Genomic DNA, 13352 nt, shown 5'->3' with positions numbered 1-13352 from the left:
AGACTTATGTCCTTCCCCCTGAATGGCTGGTTCAGGTATCCTCTCTGCGGAATGCCAGATCTCAGCCTGGCAGATTGGACTGAAGAGGGAATGCCTAATGACACTTCTAGCAGGAGTGGACCACAAAGGGAACACCTGGAACTGGCTGTGGAAAGGGATAACCATAAGTATAAATACTGGACCCATTCCACTCAATGAGCAGTCTCAGGTAGCACCTGATGAAGACAATGAGTCGTGTTGTTGTGAATGACATTGATATCTGGCAGAACACCAAATACCTCAGCATGTCAAGGAGAGTTTATCAATCTTCGGCACCAATCTGCACCACTTTTTGAATGTGCTATAAAGAATGAACTCTGCCAGCTCCAGCTTATGTCACAACCAACAAAGGACAACCCTCTGTCAAATACAATGTTCCACAGAAAAACAAACATTTTGAGAACTGATTAGATTAGATTAGATTAGTACTTGTTCCATAGATCTTGACTACGACACTTCATAATGATGTGGAACGTGTCAGGTTAATAAAAGGTGTCTATACAAGATATTACATTAGACAAAATATTACATGACACTCAATATCTTTATTTTTTTTGTTTGTGGGGGTTGGGAAATTACCCACTTACTATATCCAAAATTTCATCTAATGAGTATAAGGAGTTGCCATTAAGAAATTCTTTTAATTTCCTTTTAAATACTATATGGCTATCTGTCAGTCTTTTGATGCTATTAGGTAAGTGACCAAAGACTTTTGTGGCAGCATAATTTACCCCCTTCTGAGCCAAAGTTAGATTTAACCTTGAGTAGTGAAGATAATCCTTTCTCCTAGTGTTGTAGCCATGTACACTGCTATTACTTTTGAATTCATTCGGATTGTTAATAACAAATTTCATAAGTGAATATATACATTGTGAGGCTACAGTGAAGATTTATAGCTCTTTAAATAAGTGTCTACGGGATGATCTTGGATGAGCTCCAGCAATTATTTTGATTACACGCTTTTGTGCAATGAACACTCTTTTACTCAGTGATGAGTTACCCCAGAATATGATGCCATACGAAAGCAGAGAATGAAAATAGGCATGGTAAGCTAATTTACTGAGATGTATATCGCCAAAATTTGCAATGAGCCTAATAGCATAAGTAGCCGAACTCAAATGTTTCAGCAGATCCTCAGTGTGTTTTTTCCAGTTCAACCCCTCATCAATGCATACACCTAGAAATTTTGGATATTCTACCTTAGCTACTGAGAACAATGTCCTGGTATGTTTTCACAGTAGGCACATTGTAAGCTAAACTACAGAGAGAGAAGACAAGTGTTCAATGACTATTACATCACAGGAGGTCAACCATGACATCAGTCCTATTCATGCCAGTTCACTGCAAATGATTATAGCTGACCTGTTGGATGAAGCGCATCACCATACCCCCAAACATGCCCTAGGTGTTCCCCACCATCTACAGGGATACCAGCTGCTCACCTAGCCACCGAATTCAGGAAAACCAAGTGAGTTGATTATTTATGGAAGTGAGGCCACTAAGAGGAAATTCTTCTATGGATGACAGTCACTAAGATGTCAGGAAATCTAACTGGAATCATCACTGACGGCCAACCAGTCTGGGTGCTAATTGATTCATGTGATTCTATTTCTGTAATGTTGAGTGTTTATCATCATCATCATCATAGCAAATGTGCTAAAGGAGCAAATGGAAAACTTAACTTGCTGACGGGAACATATATTGCAAGAATAACTACCAGTGATAGAATGCAGTCTTTTGAATTTGTCATTTTAGCAGATTGCAACAATACTAGAAAAGGATAGTTGCTACTCACCATATGGCAGAGACACTGAGCCGCAGACAGGCACAACAAAAAGACTGTCAGAAAGTGATCTTTTGATCAACAAGGCCTTTATTCAAAATAGACAACATAAACACACACAAACACACTCAGGCAAACACAACTCACACACACTCGACCATAGTCTCTGGATGCTGAGGCCACACTCTCAGCAGAAGCCTATGATAGGAAAGGCAACTGAGTGTTGGGGGTAAGAGGGAGAGTAGGGCAGGAAGGCTGTGCCTTTGGATTTTTACACCTGTGCAGAAAGTAGGAATATCGGATAAGTTAGTAAAGGGCTACTTTGGATGGTATCATATCCTTTGTTGCTTGTCGGATGTCACATACGAAGTTGAGGATTATGATCTTTTATCAGGAAGGCAACAGTGCAGAGATGTCTTCCACATCCTCCGTATGAAGCCTTACAATGGTCCAATGCAGAGATCGACACTGGGAGACGCAAGCAAACTGAAGACCCACTCAACAATAGCAAAGCTTCAGTGATAGAGCCTACCTTTGATGCTCATCATAGTGAAGAGGATGTAACAACATGATGAGAATGCAAGGATCCACCAGCACTGCCATCCAGAGGACCACTGACAAGATGAATGAGTAGATACATGATGCTGTAGTCAACTTCAATGAGAAATTCTGAGCAGCAGGTCACTGTCTCTCAATGCTATGAGCTATGGCACACACAGTGTGGTGTAGTGGTTAGTATCACAGCAGCCTTGCTGTGTGTCACCAGTTCAAACCTGACATCAGCAATTAATATTCATCATTTCTGGAATGTTTTTGAAATACATTATCTTATTTTTTTAATGTCTGTATATTCTGGAATATTTGATGTTTGTGAAAATAGTTGCACTCTCTGTCCAAGAGCTCAGTTCTGTTCTGGCTGTGAGCTGGTGTCAGTAATAAATGTGCTTTCAGTTCTAAGTGTTATTCTTCACTGATGTCCCTGCATTGAACTTAGCCTTGACTGTGGTTTTGATGTGACAGTACCATATTTTACATTTTAGATTAAAGGGTTATTACTGACACTACTCATAGGCTGTGGAAAAATACTTCACTTCCATCTGAAATTCTGGTTTTGTGTCATGAAAATATTTTTGTGTATATAGTTTTATTTTCTGACTACACTTACTTTAATTTTACAGGTATTCACCATTTTTATTAACAAAAATAACTAGGAATATGATGCACAAGAGCTTACAAACAATGCAAGTCTTCATTATCACATTGTCAGCAGTGGCAAGTATTCTTGCTGAAGACAATGAGATTCACCCAGTGAATTCTAGTCCAACTCAAGAAATTACACAGACACCATTTCACAACCATGAAACATCTGGACATGGTAAGACTTATTCATTTTGGTCTGTGTTACCATATCTCACATGTGCTTTGGTGCTGACATTTTTTTAGGCTCTTTGGAAACACTTTTGCGTATAGCAGCAATTTATATATTTTTCATTGTTTTACATTGATGTATTCCTTCATGTTCAAGAATGGCTGTCAAATACTCAATAATGCCTACATTTTGTGACCATTTAAATTTGACAATCAATCCAAGAATTCAATCTATCTCATGTGATGCTTGTGTTATTAAATATCTGTAAAAGTCTTGTTGTGCTATCAACCATGTTGTTTGCAGTGCAGGATTCCATGTTGATATGCAGGTGGATAGTGCATTAAGTGGTAGGGTCCACCTGTTCATTAACTGCATCAAGATTTTAGTAGATCAAATGTCTGATGGGTTGCACAGCTTCTCAAAACGATAAACATTCCTCATATATTCTAAAAGTCGTTACTGCACAAAATATGCACGTTAGATAGGTGCATTGTCAGCTGAGAGTCTTCCAGTTATGAGGAAGATTCATAACTGGATGTGCTCAGTATTTAAGTACTAGGAACCAGTCATACATTTTCAAAAGGGCACACAATGTGAGCTCCAAGGATTGTGAATCCCTTGCCTTGGTCCTACTAATTCACAAAGTAGAGTAAAAACTATGACACTGCATACAAAGAACTAATTTTTCAGCATTCAAGCACCCTCCTGCCACAATTGTTGCACCAGGTGAGCTGTTTTTCATGATGAGCCCACAAGGTTCAAGTGAAAGAAGCAGTCTGCAGGAGTAGTTCATATGTACATGTAAGTTAGAACAGAGTTTTCAAAAGAATGTTGTCTGCATGACCACTATAGGTCTGGCTGGCCATGTGCTGTACTTGTATATGTTGACTTCTGTCAAATCAGATACCTGTTGGTCATTGTCATCTGCTCTTTATTAAATATTGCAACATTCAGTTTCTCATAATATTAGATTTATGGGTGACTGCTTATTGATCAATCTAGTGCTGTATCCATAGGATTGGTGGAATGATTCATCACAAACCTAATGAAAAATAAAAGTGATTATTTCAGTCTAAATTGTGAGATGAATCAAATGATTATTGCTAACCATCATTTGAGGCTTACTGCATACAAAAGAAAGAACTGGTTTTGAAATATGATCTCATAAGATATCACATATAGTTAATACATGTACGGGGAGACTTCAAAAAGTAAGTGCTACACACTAAGACTGTTGAACAAAAAGAGTTGAGTACATGCTCTGGCTTGATGTCAACAGGACATTAAATTCAATCTTCCATCCTTACATGTTCTCGGTTTCCTCCCAGTTCTACTGTAGTATGGGTAACCGGTGGATCACAGTGTAGGAGTGAAATGGTGAGGTAACTGGAAATGTACTCCAAAGTTGGAACACGTAAGACAGTACAATTCTTGTGGGCGAAACATCTAAATTGCACACAGATTTACTGAAAGGTCTGGCAGTATATGGACCAAATGCAACGTCCCATCCAGGCATAGTGAAATGGTCCTAGTGGTTCAACCAAGGCCACACAGACTTGTCATGATGATCGGGAAGGACATTCATTAACCTTGACCTCAGATAACAATGTCCAGGCAATTGAGGAACTGATTCATAGCAATTGCAGAGTTCCTATCAATGAGGACAAGCACACAGCAGTTCTTGAATATCTCCATGACCAAGGAGGGGATTTCTATTGAGGAACTGAATGACTGGTAGAACATTTTAACCATTGTTTACTAGGACTTCGGGTCTATGTTGAAAAATAGTGTCAGGTATCTGTGTCACTTTACAGTGTAGTTTAGCAGTCAATACCACTTACTTGACCTGCCATAATAATGCCTAGCTTACTTTTTGAAGTCTCCCCAGTAAACAAAAGCCATGCACTCTGGTGTGCACACAATTGCTTGCAGTGAATGTAACAAGTTCTAGTGGGGCAGACAAGTGGGAACAGTGAGATGTACTTTAAAGAGCACACACTATTGAGAATCAACAATACAGTGCTTATCACAATTGAGGACTATTTTTTCAGAAGATGATAAATGCAAAAAAGTAAATTTTCAAGAAAATGCATTTTTAAGTGTTACACCAAATGACTAATTAGATAAATGAGGTAATTTAACATTTACACTGCTCTCCAGGCATGATTCTGATTTTTGTCTCAGAGTAGAAGAACAAAGTTTATGAGTGTCAAAAGTCAATAAATGCAACAATGGAAGTTAAAGTTTTTCTTAATATAGATATTTAAAGGGTCATTTTGTTCTCTTTTTATCTTCAGTTACAAAGAAAGTTATATATTGAAAGTAATCAATAGATTTTCAGTTTAGTATGGTTGTATCCAGTATTTCATGTTGTATTTTAATAATGTTTGTTGCTATTTTGTACTTCTGCTTATCAAACATTTATGGAAAAGTATATTTGTTATACTTTTCCATAAATGTTTGATAAGCAGAAGTACAAAATAGCAACAAACATTATTAAAATACAACATGAAATACTGGATACAACCTATCAAACTGGAAATCTGTTTATTACTTTCAACAATGTCCTTATAAAAGTCTTCTGCTCCTTCTGTAGATTAAAATGCCTAGCAAGTTTTAAGATATCCTTCTTCTTTTCTTTGTTGATCATATTCTTCATTTCCAAGGTGGCTGCTTTCCTGATTTCCTAGCTGCAGTTTTTGGATTTCCGTACCTCAAACTCTATGGGACTTCCGTTATAAGTGTCCAGTACTGATAACAGTACCTTCTTCTAAACAGTTTCATAAAACATCACTCTCTGAGCAATTACTCTCAAATGTATCTTAGATTGTGGGCCTGTAGTGCACTGGGCATGAAATCCTTTGTTTCCCAATTTTTATTTAGTATCCTGTTGAAGCCATGTTGTTCCACAACTTCATAACATTCAGTTGGTGAAAGAATATCTTCCTTTTTTTATAGTCTTTTTCAACTCTACCAAACACTCTGTCAGGAGGCATTTAGCGGTAACCACAAGTAGGGAAATAGTGTATACCAGCTTATTAAATTATTAAATTGTCTGGTCTCTTCCATGAATGTCATTAGTATGCCCATCCTTGCTGTATTTTTATTTTAACTGGTACAGGAATCAGAAAATAAATTAATTTCATTTTGACCATCTTCTGACTGGGGCACCTCAAGGTTTCTGAGAAAATTGTGTAGAGCAGAGGCCATGGGGTTATATCCTTTTGGTCCTTCTGTCTCAAGCCAAGTATAAAAGCAGTCTTTTCCTTTGACTGTGCTCAGGAATGAATCATAATATACAAACTGCATAGTCAAACCTGTCTTGAACAGAATACTTCACCTACAGAGAGCTTAGGTACTGGCTAATCCTGTTGTATATCAAAACATACGTCAATCACATTTGGATTTATGATTTTCCTCCTTCTTTATTGCATAGAACTTTTTGCATAAAGTTTGTGTAACTTGTGGTTTGTTATTAATTGATTCTCTTTCTCCAAATCTTGTTCCCTTTTTTTTAATTTTTGAAGACCAGTCTGGCACATTGAGTATATACTTGTATGGGGAGGTTTAAATGACACATTAAGGCAGTGATAGTAAATATGTTTGTAATTCAATAAAGAGCAAACAGAAAGGCCTGACAACTCCCTTCCTTCACAAAAATGTTTCCATGTTTTGACTGTATTCAGCTCATATGGTAAATATCATCTATTGGACTTTTTTCTTGAATAGTGGCTCTCTCTACATATACAGGGTGGCATACGAAATGTGTTACCAATTGTTTCTTTCACAATTTACAATGCACATTAGATATCCCGCTGGGATCTCTACAGCAGTACCAGCAGAGCTTCAAAAAACAAATTAGTTACGAAATGATGTGTAATTCATGATTCTGCCACTAGGAGACTAGTAAGCAGCAATGGCTGACAATGGAAGACTGACGAAACAGCAACGATCGGCAATTGTGTTACTTTTTCATGAAATGAAAAGCCTTGTTGTGACTCAGAGGCATTTTCGACAACAGTTTAACACACAATGGGTCCCTTGCAAGATGAGCATCCACAGGTTGTACGATAAATTTGTACAGGAAGGAACAGTATTGGAAGTGAAGCGACCTCAGCCTAAGCCTGTTTGTTTGCCGGAGAATATTGAAGTGGTACAAGTTGCTGTACAGAGAAGTCCCGGGAAATAGTGTAGAAAGGCAGCAGTGCAACTGGGAATATCCAGGCACTTCATTCAATGCATTCTTAAAAGTGACCTCTATATGTACCCATACAAGATGACCTGTGCACAGAAGCTCACTGAAGAACACAAGCAGCAGAGACTACTGTTTGCTCAGTGGGCAGAGTATAGGGAAGAAACTCTCAACAACATTTGTTTTTCAGACGAGGTGCATTTTCATTTAGTTAACAAACAAAATGTATGCTTTTGGGCCACTGAAAACCTGCAAGCGCTTCATGAACGACAACATTATGCTCCGAGGATTACAGCGTGGGCAGAAATCTCCAGTTTCTTTGAAGAAACTGTGAACAGTGAGCATTATTTGAACATGTTTCGCAGTAGCTTCATTCCACAGCTTCTTGCTCCTGCCTTGCCCTTCAACACACAGTGGTTCATGTAAGATGGAGCAAGGTCACATACTGCAAACACTGTGTTGGAGCTTTTACACGAGCATTTCGACATGCGGATCATTTCACTCAGGTTTCCAGGTCGCTTCAATGACAGACAAAATTGGCCCCCCAATAGTCTAGACCTCAATTCATGTGACTTTTTTCTTTGGGGGTTCCTAAAGGAAAAAATTTTCCCAAAACGTCCACGTGATTTAATGGATCTCAGAAGACTTATTCTTCAAGCTTGCAGCGAAATTACGGAAGACATGTGCCGCAGAGTAATCACTAACTTCAGTGTTCATTTGAAAGAAGTTAGGAAACGAAATGGTGGACATATTGAGCATGTGCTGAGTTAGAACAAATCTCCATGGATGGCTCTTCATTGTAGTATATGTTCCTTTCAGATTGTATTGACAATAAAGTTTATATTCAAAAACAAGACGGTAACACATTTCGTGTGCCACCCTGTATATGTTTTATATGTTTTGATATTATTCTTTACAGCTTGTGCAATGTCCTCATCCTTAGTAGTGCTATGGTCTTCCCCTAAGTTTTCAATCTGTCACTTCCTTGTTACGTGAAATTTATTGGCCAGATTTGAGAATGCATCTTTGGACATCCCTGATGTTGCATGAAACACTGTGGCACATTCAGGTACAGTTTGGTCATCTCTTCTCCTTATGCTGTGCTTTATCAAAACAGTATTCTTCCTTTTTGCTTCTTTCTTGATGTTCCTGTATTTTGGTGATGTGATTACCTGTATTTTAGTAATATTTTATCCTGGTTAATTTTGTTTAAACTATCCATGAAAAGTTGTGGTATCATCATAAGTGAGAGCAGCTGCTCTGCATTATTTTCTTCCTAACACTTTGGGTCCAGTGATATATCTGGTAGTCCATGTGAACAGGCAGTAGCTGGCATTTTCTTGTTCTTGATGAACTTCTTGGATGATTTCACTCTCAACCTGGACTTCCTACCACTCAGTTACATGTATACCATTTTCTGAATCTCTCGTATTAACCTCCATTTTATAGTTTAACAGACTACTCTTTTACTGCAAACTTGTATCTGACAATTTTTAATTTAACACTGGAATATTCTGAACAACCAAAACTGGAAGCGAAAATAAAATAACTTTTCGATTGCACAGCTGTTTGGCGAATTTCACTGTTAACTATTTGACCATCCGCTGTCCCATGTCCACAATGGATCATCAGAGACTGTCTCTGACAATGCTGGCTTGAACTGAGTGATAATACTGCAACTTAAGTAATTAAAACAATATTGATTGTTTATTAAGCTGTATCAATTTGATGATATATATGTTTAGAAAAACAACATTGAAAAGTTTTCTAACCACTTACAAAAATAAATCACTTTTCTTAGATCTTGTTCCAATGAGAGCAGATGACGTGTTGCTGCAGGACAGATGGCCAAATATGAAGAAACCAGTTCCTTATACAAATAGTGCTGGAATGTCAAATGCCATTGATGCAGAGCCTCAGGCATCAGCTAGTATATCCTATCAAATTCCACACACTGGTAAGAAGTTTTCTTTCTGTATTCTCAGTTCACAATGTTTAAAAATATTGAAGGAGACACTCTCGTATAGCACCACCGGAATATATTACTACCAACGCATTTATAAATATTATGTCCAACAGGATTTCCTGTGCCGGGCTTGCCACAGGGCGTAGATTACTATGGAACACCTTATCAACCACTAAATAATTTCTTACCTCTGAAGGAGCATCCTACAGGTCACAGGTGATTATGGTATTTGTCTTGCATTGACTCATCCTATGCGCTGCAGTTTGTCAACTAATGAAAATTTATTTTGTAATCAATTTGTGTATGAAATACAATGACTGTCTCACTTCTGGATTGTTTAGTCTTTCTGTATCAAATTGTTAGATGTGCTGGTGTTTATGATGATAAAGATAAATACTAATTATATCATTCATAATATTTCTGTTCATCAGTATTACATGCATACACAGATAACAAAGAAATAATGACTCAAAGATGGTTCACACTTAATCAATGGCTACAACAAGGATGAAATTAGGGGCCACATTTCCAACATAACAACCCTACCACTTAATCTGATGACAGTTTCAACTTATGAATATGATACATATTGCTCCCTATCAAGTTGTTTAGTTCATAAATCAACAGGCGTTTCATTTGCCTGCAAGTACTTAATAACAATCCCACTTCTTTTCACACGTTGTCTATTAAAATATACATTAGCACAAACATGTTTCAATCTAGAATGCAGGAGAGAATTTTGTGACAGTGTAACAGAACTCTGGCTGCCATGCTCTAGAACACTTGCCCGCAAAAGGTAAAGGTCCTGAGTTCAAGTCTTGGTCCAGCACACAGTTTCAATCTGCCAGGAAGTTTCATATCAGCACACACTCCGCTGCAGAGTGAAAATCTCATTCTGGAACATCCTCCCAAGGCTGTAGCTAAGCCATGTTTCCGCCATATCCTTTCTTTCAGGAGTGCTAGTTCAGCAAGTTTCGCAGGAGAGCTTCTGTAAAGTTTGTAAGGTAGGAGACGAGGTACTGGCAGAAGCAAAGCTGTGAGGATGGGGTGTGAGTTGTGCTTGGGTAGCTCAGATGGTAGAGCACTTGCCCGCGAAAGGCAAAGGTCCCGAGTTCGAGTCTCGGTCCGGCACACAGTTTTAATCTGCCAGGAAGTTTCAGCACTCCCATATTTTGACAACCTAGTGGAAAATCCCCATTTTTAAACACAATTCCAGGGTTCATAGCCTTCTTGAGATAGTGAAGGACTCTTTTTCATGCGCTCCAATGTACTCTAGTAAATTTACAATCATACTGCCTAAAAAATAGGGTATAATATGAGGTCTGTCTAAAAAATACCCAACCTCTGATTTTCCCATGCAAAATAGAGATGATAGTGCAGTGCAGCTGTACACAGTAAAGGAAGAGACCTTTATGTGTATGGGTGATTTTCGTCCCCGCCTTCCAGCACTTCAGTGGTGCCTGTCAGTCACTGAGTGAGGTGTTACACAACGTGTTTGTCAGATTACCGATTCTCTGAAGATAACTGAGTGTGTTGAGCAAAAATACTGCATCAGATTTTGTGAAAAGCTTGGTGATTCTCAAAGCAAAACAATTCATAAGATTCAGCAGGTGTGGACGGCGAAAAACTTGACAACTGCATCGTGACAATGCCTCCGCACATTCATCCCACTTGATCGAAAATTTCTTAGCCAAACATGGAATTACATCCACTCACCAACCTCCCTACTCTCCAGACATGGCTCCTTGTGACTTCTTATTGTTTCCAAAATTGAAGACGCCACTGGAAGGATCTCATTTTGAGGGTAGAGAAGAGATCATGCAGAACACGACGACAGAGCTGAACACCAATCCAAAAGAAGATTTACAGAAGTGTTTCCAGCAGTGTAAGGATTGGTGGGCTAAGTGTGTGCAAGCACAAGGGGTCTACTCTGAAGTGGATTAGAGTCCCAAGCCCATCAGGTACTCGAAATATTTTTTTCTGGCCAAAGGTCAGATACTTTTTAGACAGGCCTCATATATGTCAGATCTTGTATTAGTATTCATATAAAGCAAACATCCCACTCAAACCTTATCACTCTGCACATCTCAAATTTCAATGCAGACTCAGTTGGTGTTTTACAGGAGTACAATCAAACATATTAAAGCATTTCAGCACATCTGCAGTCTAACCCTTCTGGTCAAGTTTTAAATTACCTTCCTCCCAGTTTCTAGCAATACACACGCCTACACAGGACTTTGCATTTCCTTGATCTTTAACTTCAAAATGATCAGATAATCCCTGATACTCTTTGGCTTTCACCACATTGTTATTACACAAGGCATAAAGTAATCTACATACAAAGCAACAATTGCAAGATTTTTACCTGATCTTTTAATGAACACACTATGTACATCAGTATTTACAAAATAACTCAGTTCTCAAAGTACATTGTTTGCCTATACATTTCACTGTCTAGCTGGTCGTTTTAAATAATAAATGGCCTTGGGTAGTTCATAGACTTTACCTTCATTACTTTCTGATATAAATCCATCTGGTTGCTTTGTGATAAATCCATCTGGTTGCTCACATATGGTTGGTCAGTAATAACACACACTAAGCATTGAATATGAATACTGAATCACCGAGACAGAACAAACAAACATGGCAGTAGAACAAGTTACACACCAAGAAAAGAACTAGAACAAAGCAGTCCAAAGAAATAAGAGTCAAATATAGGGTGCTCTGTGCCAGAGATGGTACAGAGCCCCCCCCCCCCCCCCCCTTCCCCTCGAGTAGTGTGCAGCATGGCGGAGGGAAGCTTCATCACATGAATTCATAATCTTTGTGCCAGCATAGCGGTTGTAGGCAGTGGCTGGAGTGAGAAGTAGGCACGGTGAAATCTGTGGTGCGAGGGTCCCATGGTTCCAACGGCTGCACAGGCAGAGAGACGTTGGCCAAAGGGAGCATCAGGAGCAAGTCAGTGAGTGACCACGCTGGTTTCAGTCAATTAACAGACATAGTCTGTGGTTGGCCATGTAGGTTGATAACGAACATGTTCGTACCATGACGTAGCACACGGTGAGGGCCCAAATAAGGCGACTGCAAGGCTGCTCGCACAGTGTCGTCCTGCAGCATCACAAAGTCGCATGAAGCAAGGTCTTTGTGGACGAACACAAGCGAGCATGGAAGGGGGAGGCAGAGGCACGCAACGTATGTATGAATCTGTTCAACCAGAGTGAGAAGATACACAGTAGCAGCTGACAGCGAGTCCTTGATGAACTCAGTGGGAAGGAGGCGGGGGGTTTGCCATATAGAATCTAAGCGAGTAAGGCATTCAAGTCTTCTTTATGGGCCAAGGGAATGCCCAGTGGGACCCATGGGAGGGCCTCAGACCATAGGCCACCATGGCACATAAGCGTGGCCTTGAGTGTGTGGTGTCACCGTTCGACCAGGCTGTTTGCCTGCGAGTGGTAAGCCGTGGTGTGAAATTTGGCGATGCCACAGTGTTTCAAGAGCCGTGCAAAGAGGACAGACAGAAACTGGTGTCCCTGGTCAGTCGTGAGAGATAGGGGACAGCCGAAAGAGCAACCCACGCTGAGACAAAAGAACATGCGATGGTCTCGGCCATGATACCAATAAGAGGGACCACCTCGACCCACCAGGTCACACGGTCGATGATCAGTAAGATGTATCTGTAACCCTCAGAAGGGGGGAGGGGACCAATGACATTGATATGGACGTGCTGAAGATGCCCCTGCGTCATTCCATGTCAAATGAACACACTGATTCAGACTTGATGTCTCAGATTTCCATGACTTTTGGTATGCAGCGATATATCATAGACATTTGGAAAAATACCAAATTTCAGTTATGAAGCACAATTATTTTTGAAGTTATTAATTTTTAAAGATTTAAATTTTTATGAAGAAATTTCATGTTTTGGCACCTTTGGATGCCTACTGGCTGGCAACCAGTGATGATATAAACCTGGGAGTGGTCTCATTTTAAAGCTATTGAATAG

General features: G+C 39.3%; 1 protein-coding gene across 2 annotated transcripts in view; it reads left to right on the top strand.

Moving 5' to 3' along the window:
* Positions 1 to 13352, top strand: part of LOC124777647 — a 156087-nt gene that overhangs the window by 35572 nt on the left and 107163 nt on the right. For both annotated transcript variants that reach the window (XM_047253124.1, XM_047253125.1), the window contains exons 2-4: positions 3001 to 3197; positions 9185 to 9340; positions 9463 to 9565. In XM_047253124.1, coding sequence (XP_047109080.1) covers positions 3001 to 3197; positions 9185 to 9340; positions 9463 to 9565 — 456 coding nt within the window. The remainder of the gene's footprint in view (positions 1 to 3000; positions 3198 to 9184; positions 9341 to 9462; positions 9566 to 13352) is intronic.

Source organism: Schistocerca piceifrons, chromosome 2 (genome assembly GCF_021461385.2).
Source record: "Schistocerca piceifrons isolate TAMUIC-IGC-003096 chromosome 2, iqSchPice1.1, whole genome shotgun sequence".
Classification (NCBI taxonomy): Eukaryota; Metazoa; Arthropoda; class Insecta; order Orthoptera; family Acrididae; genus Schistocerca; species Schistocerca piceifrons.
Note: the sequence above shows the minus strand (reverse complement) of the source record. Positions and strands in the feature narration are given on the sequence as shown.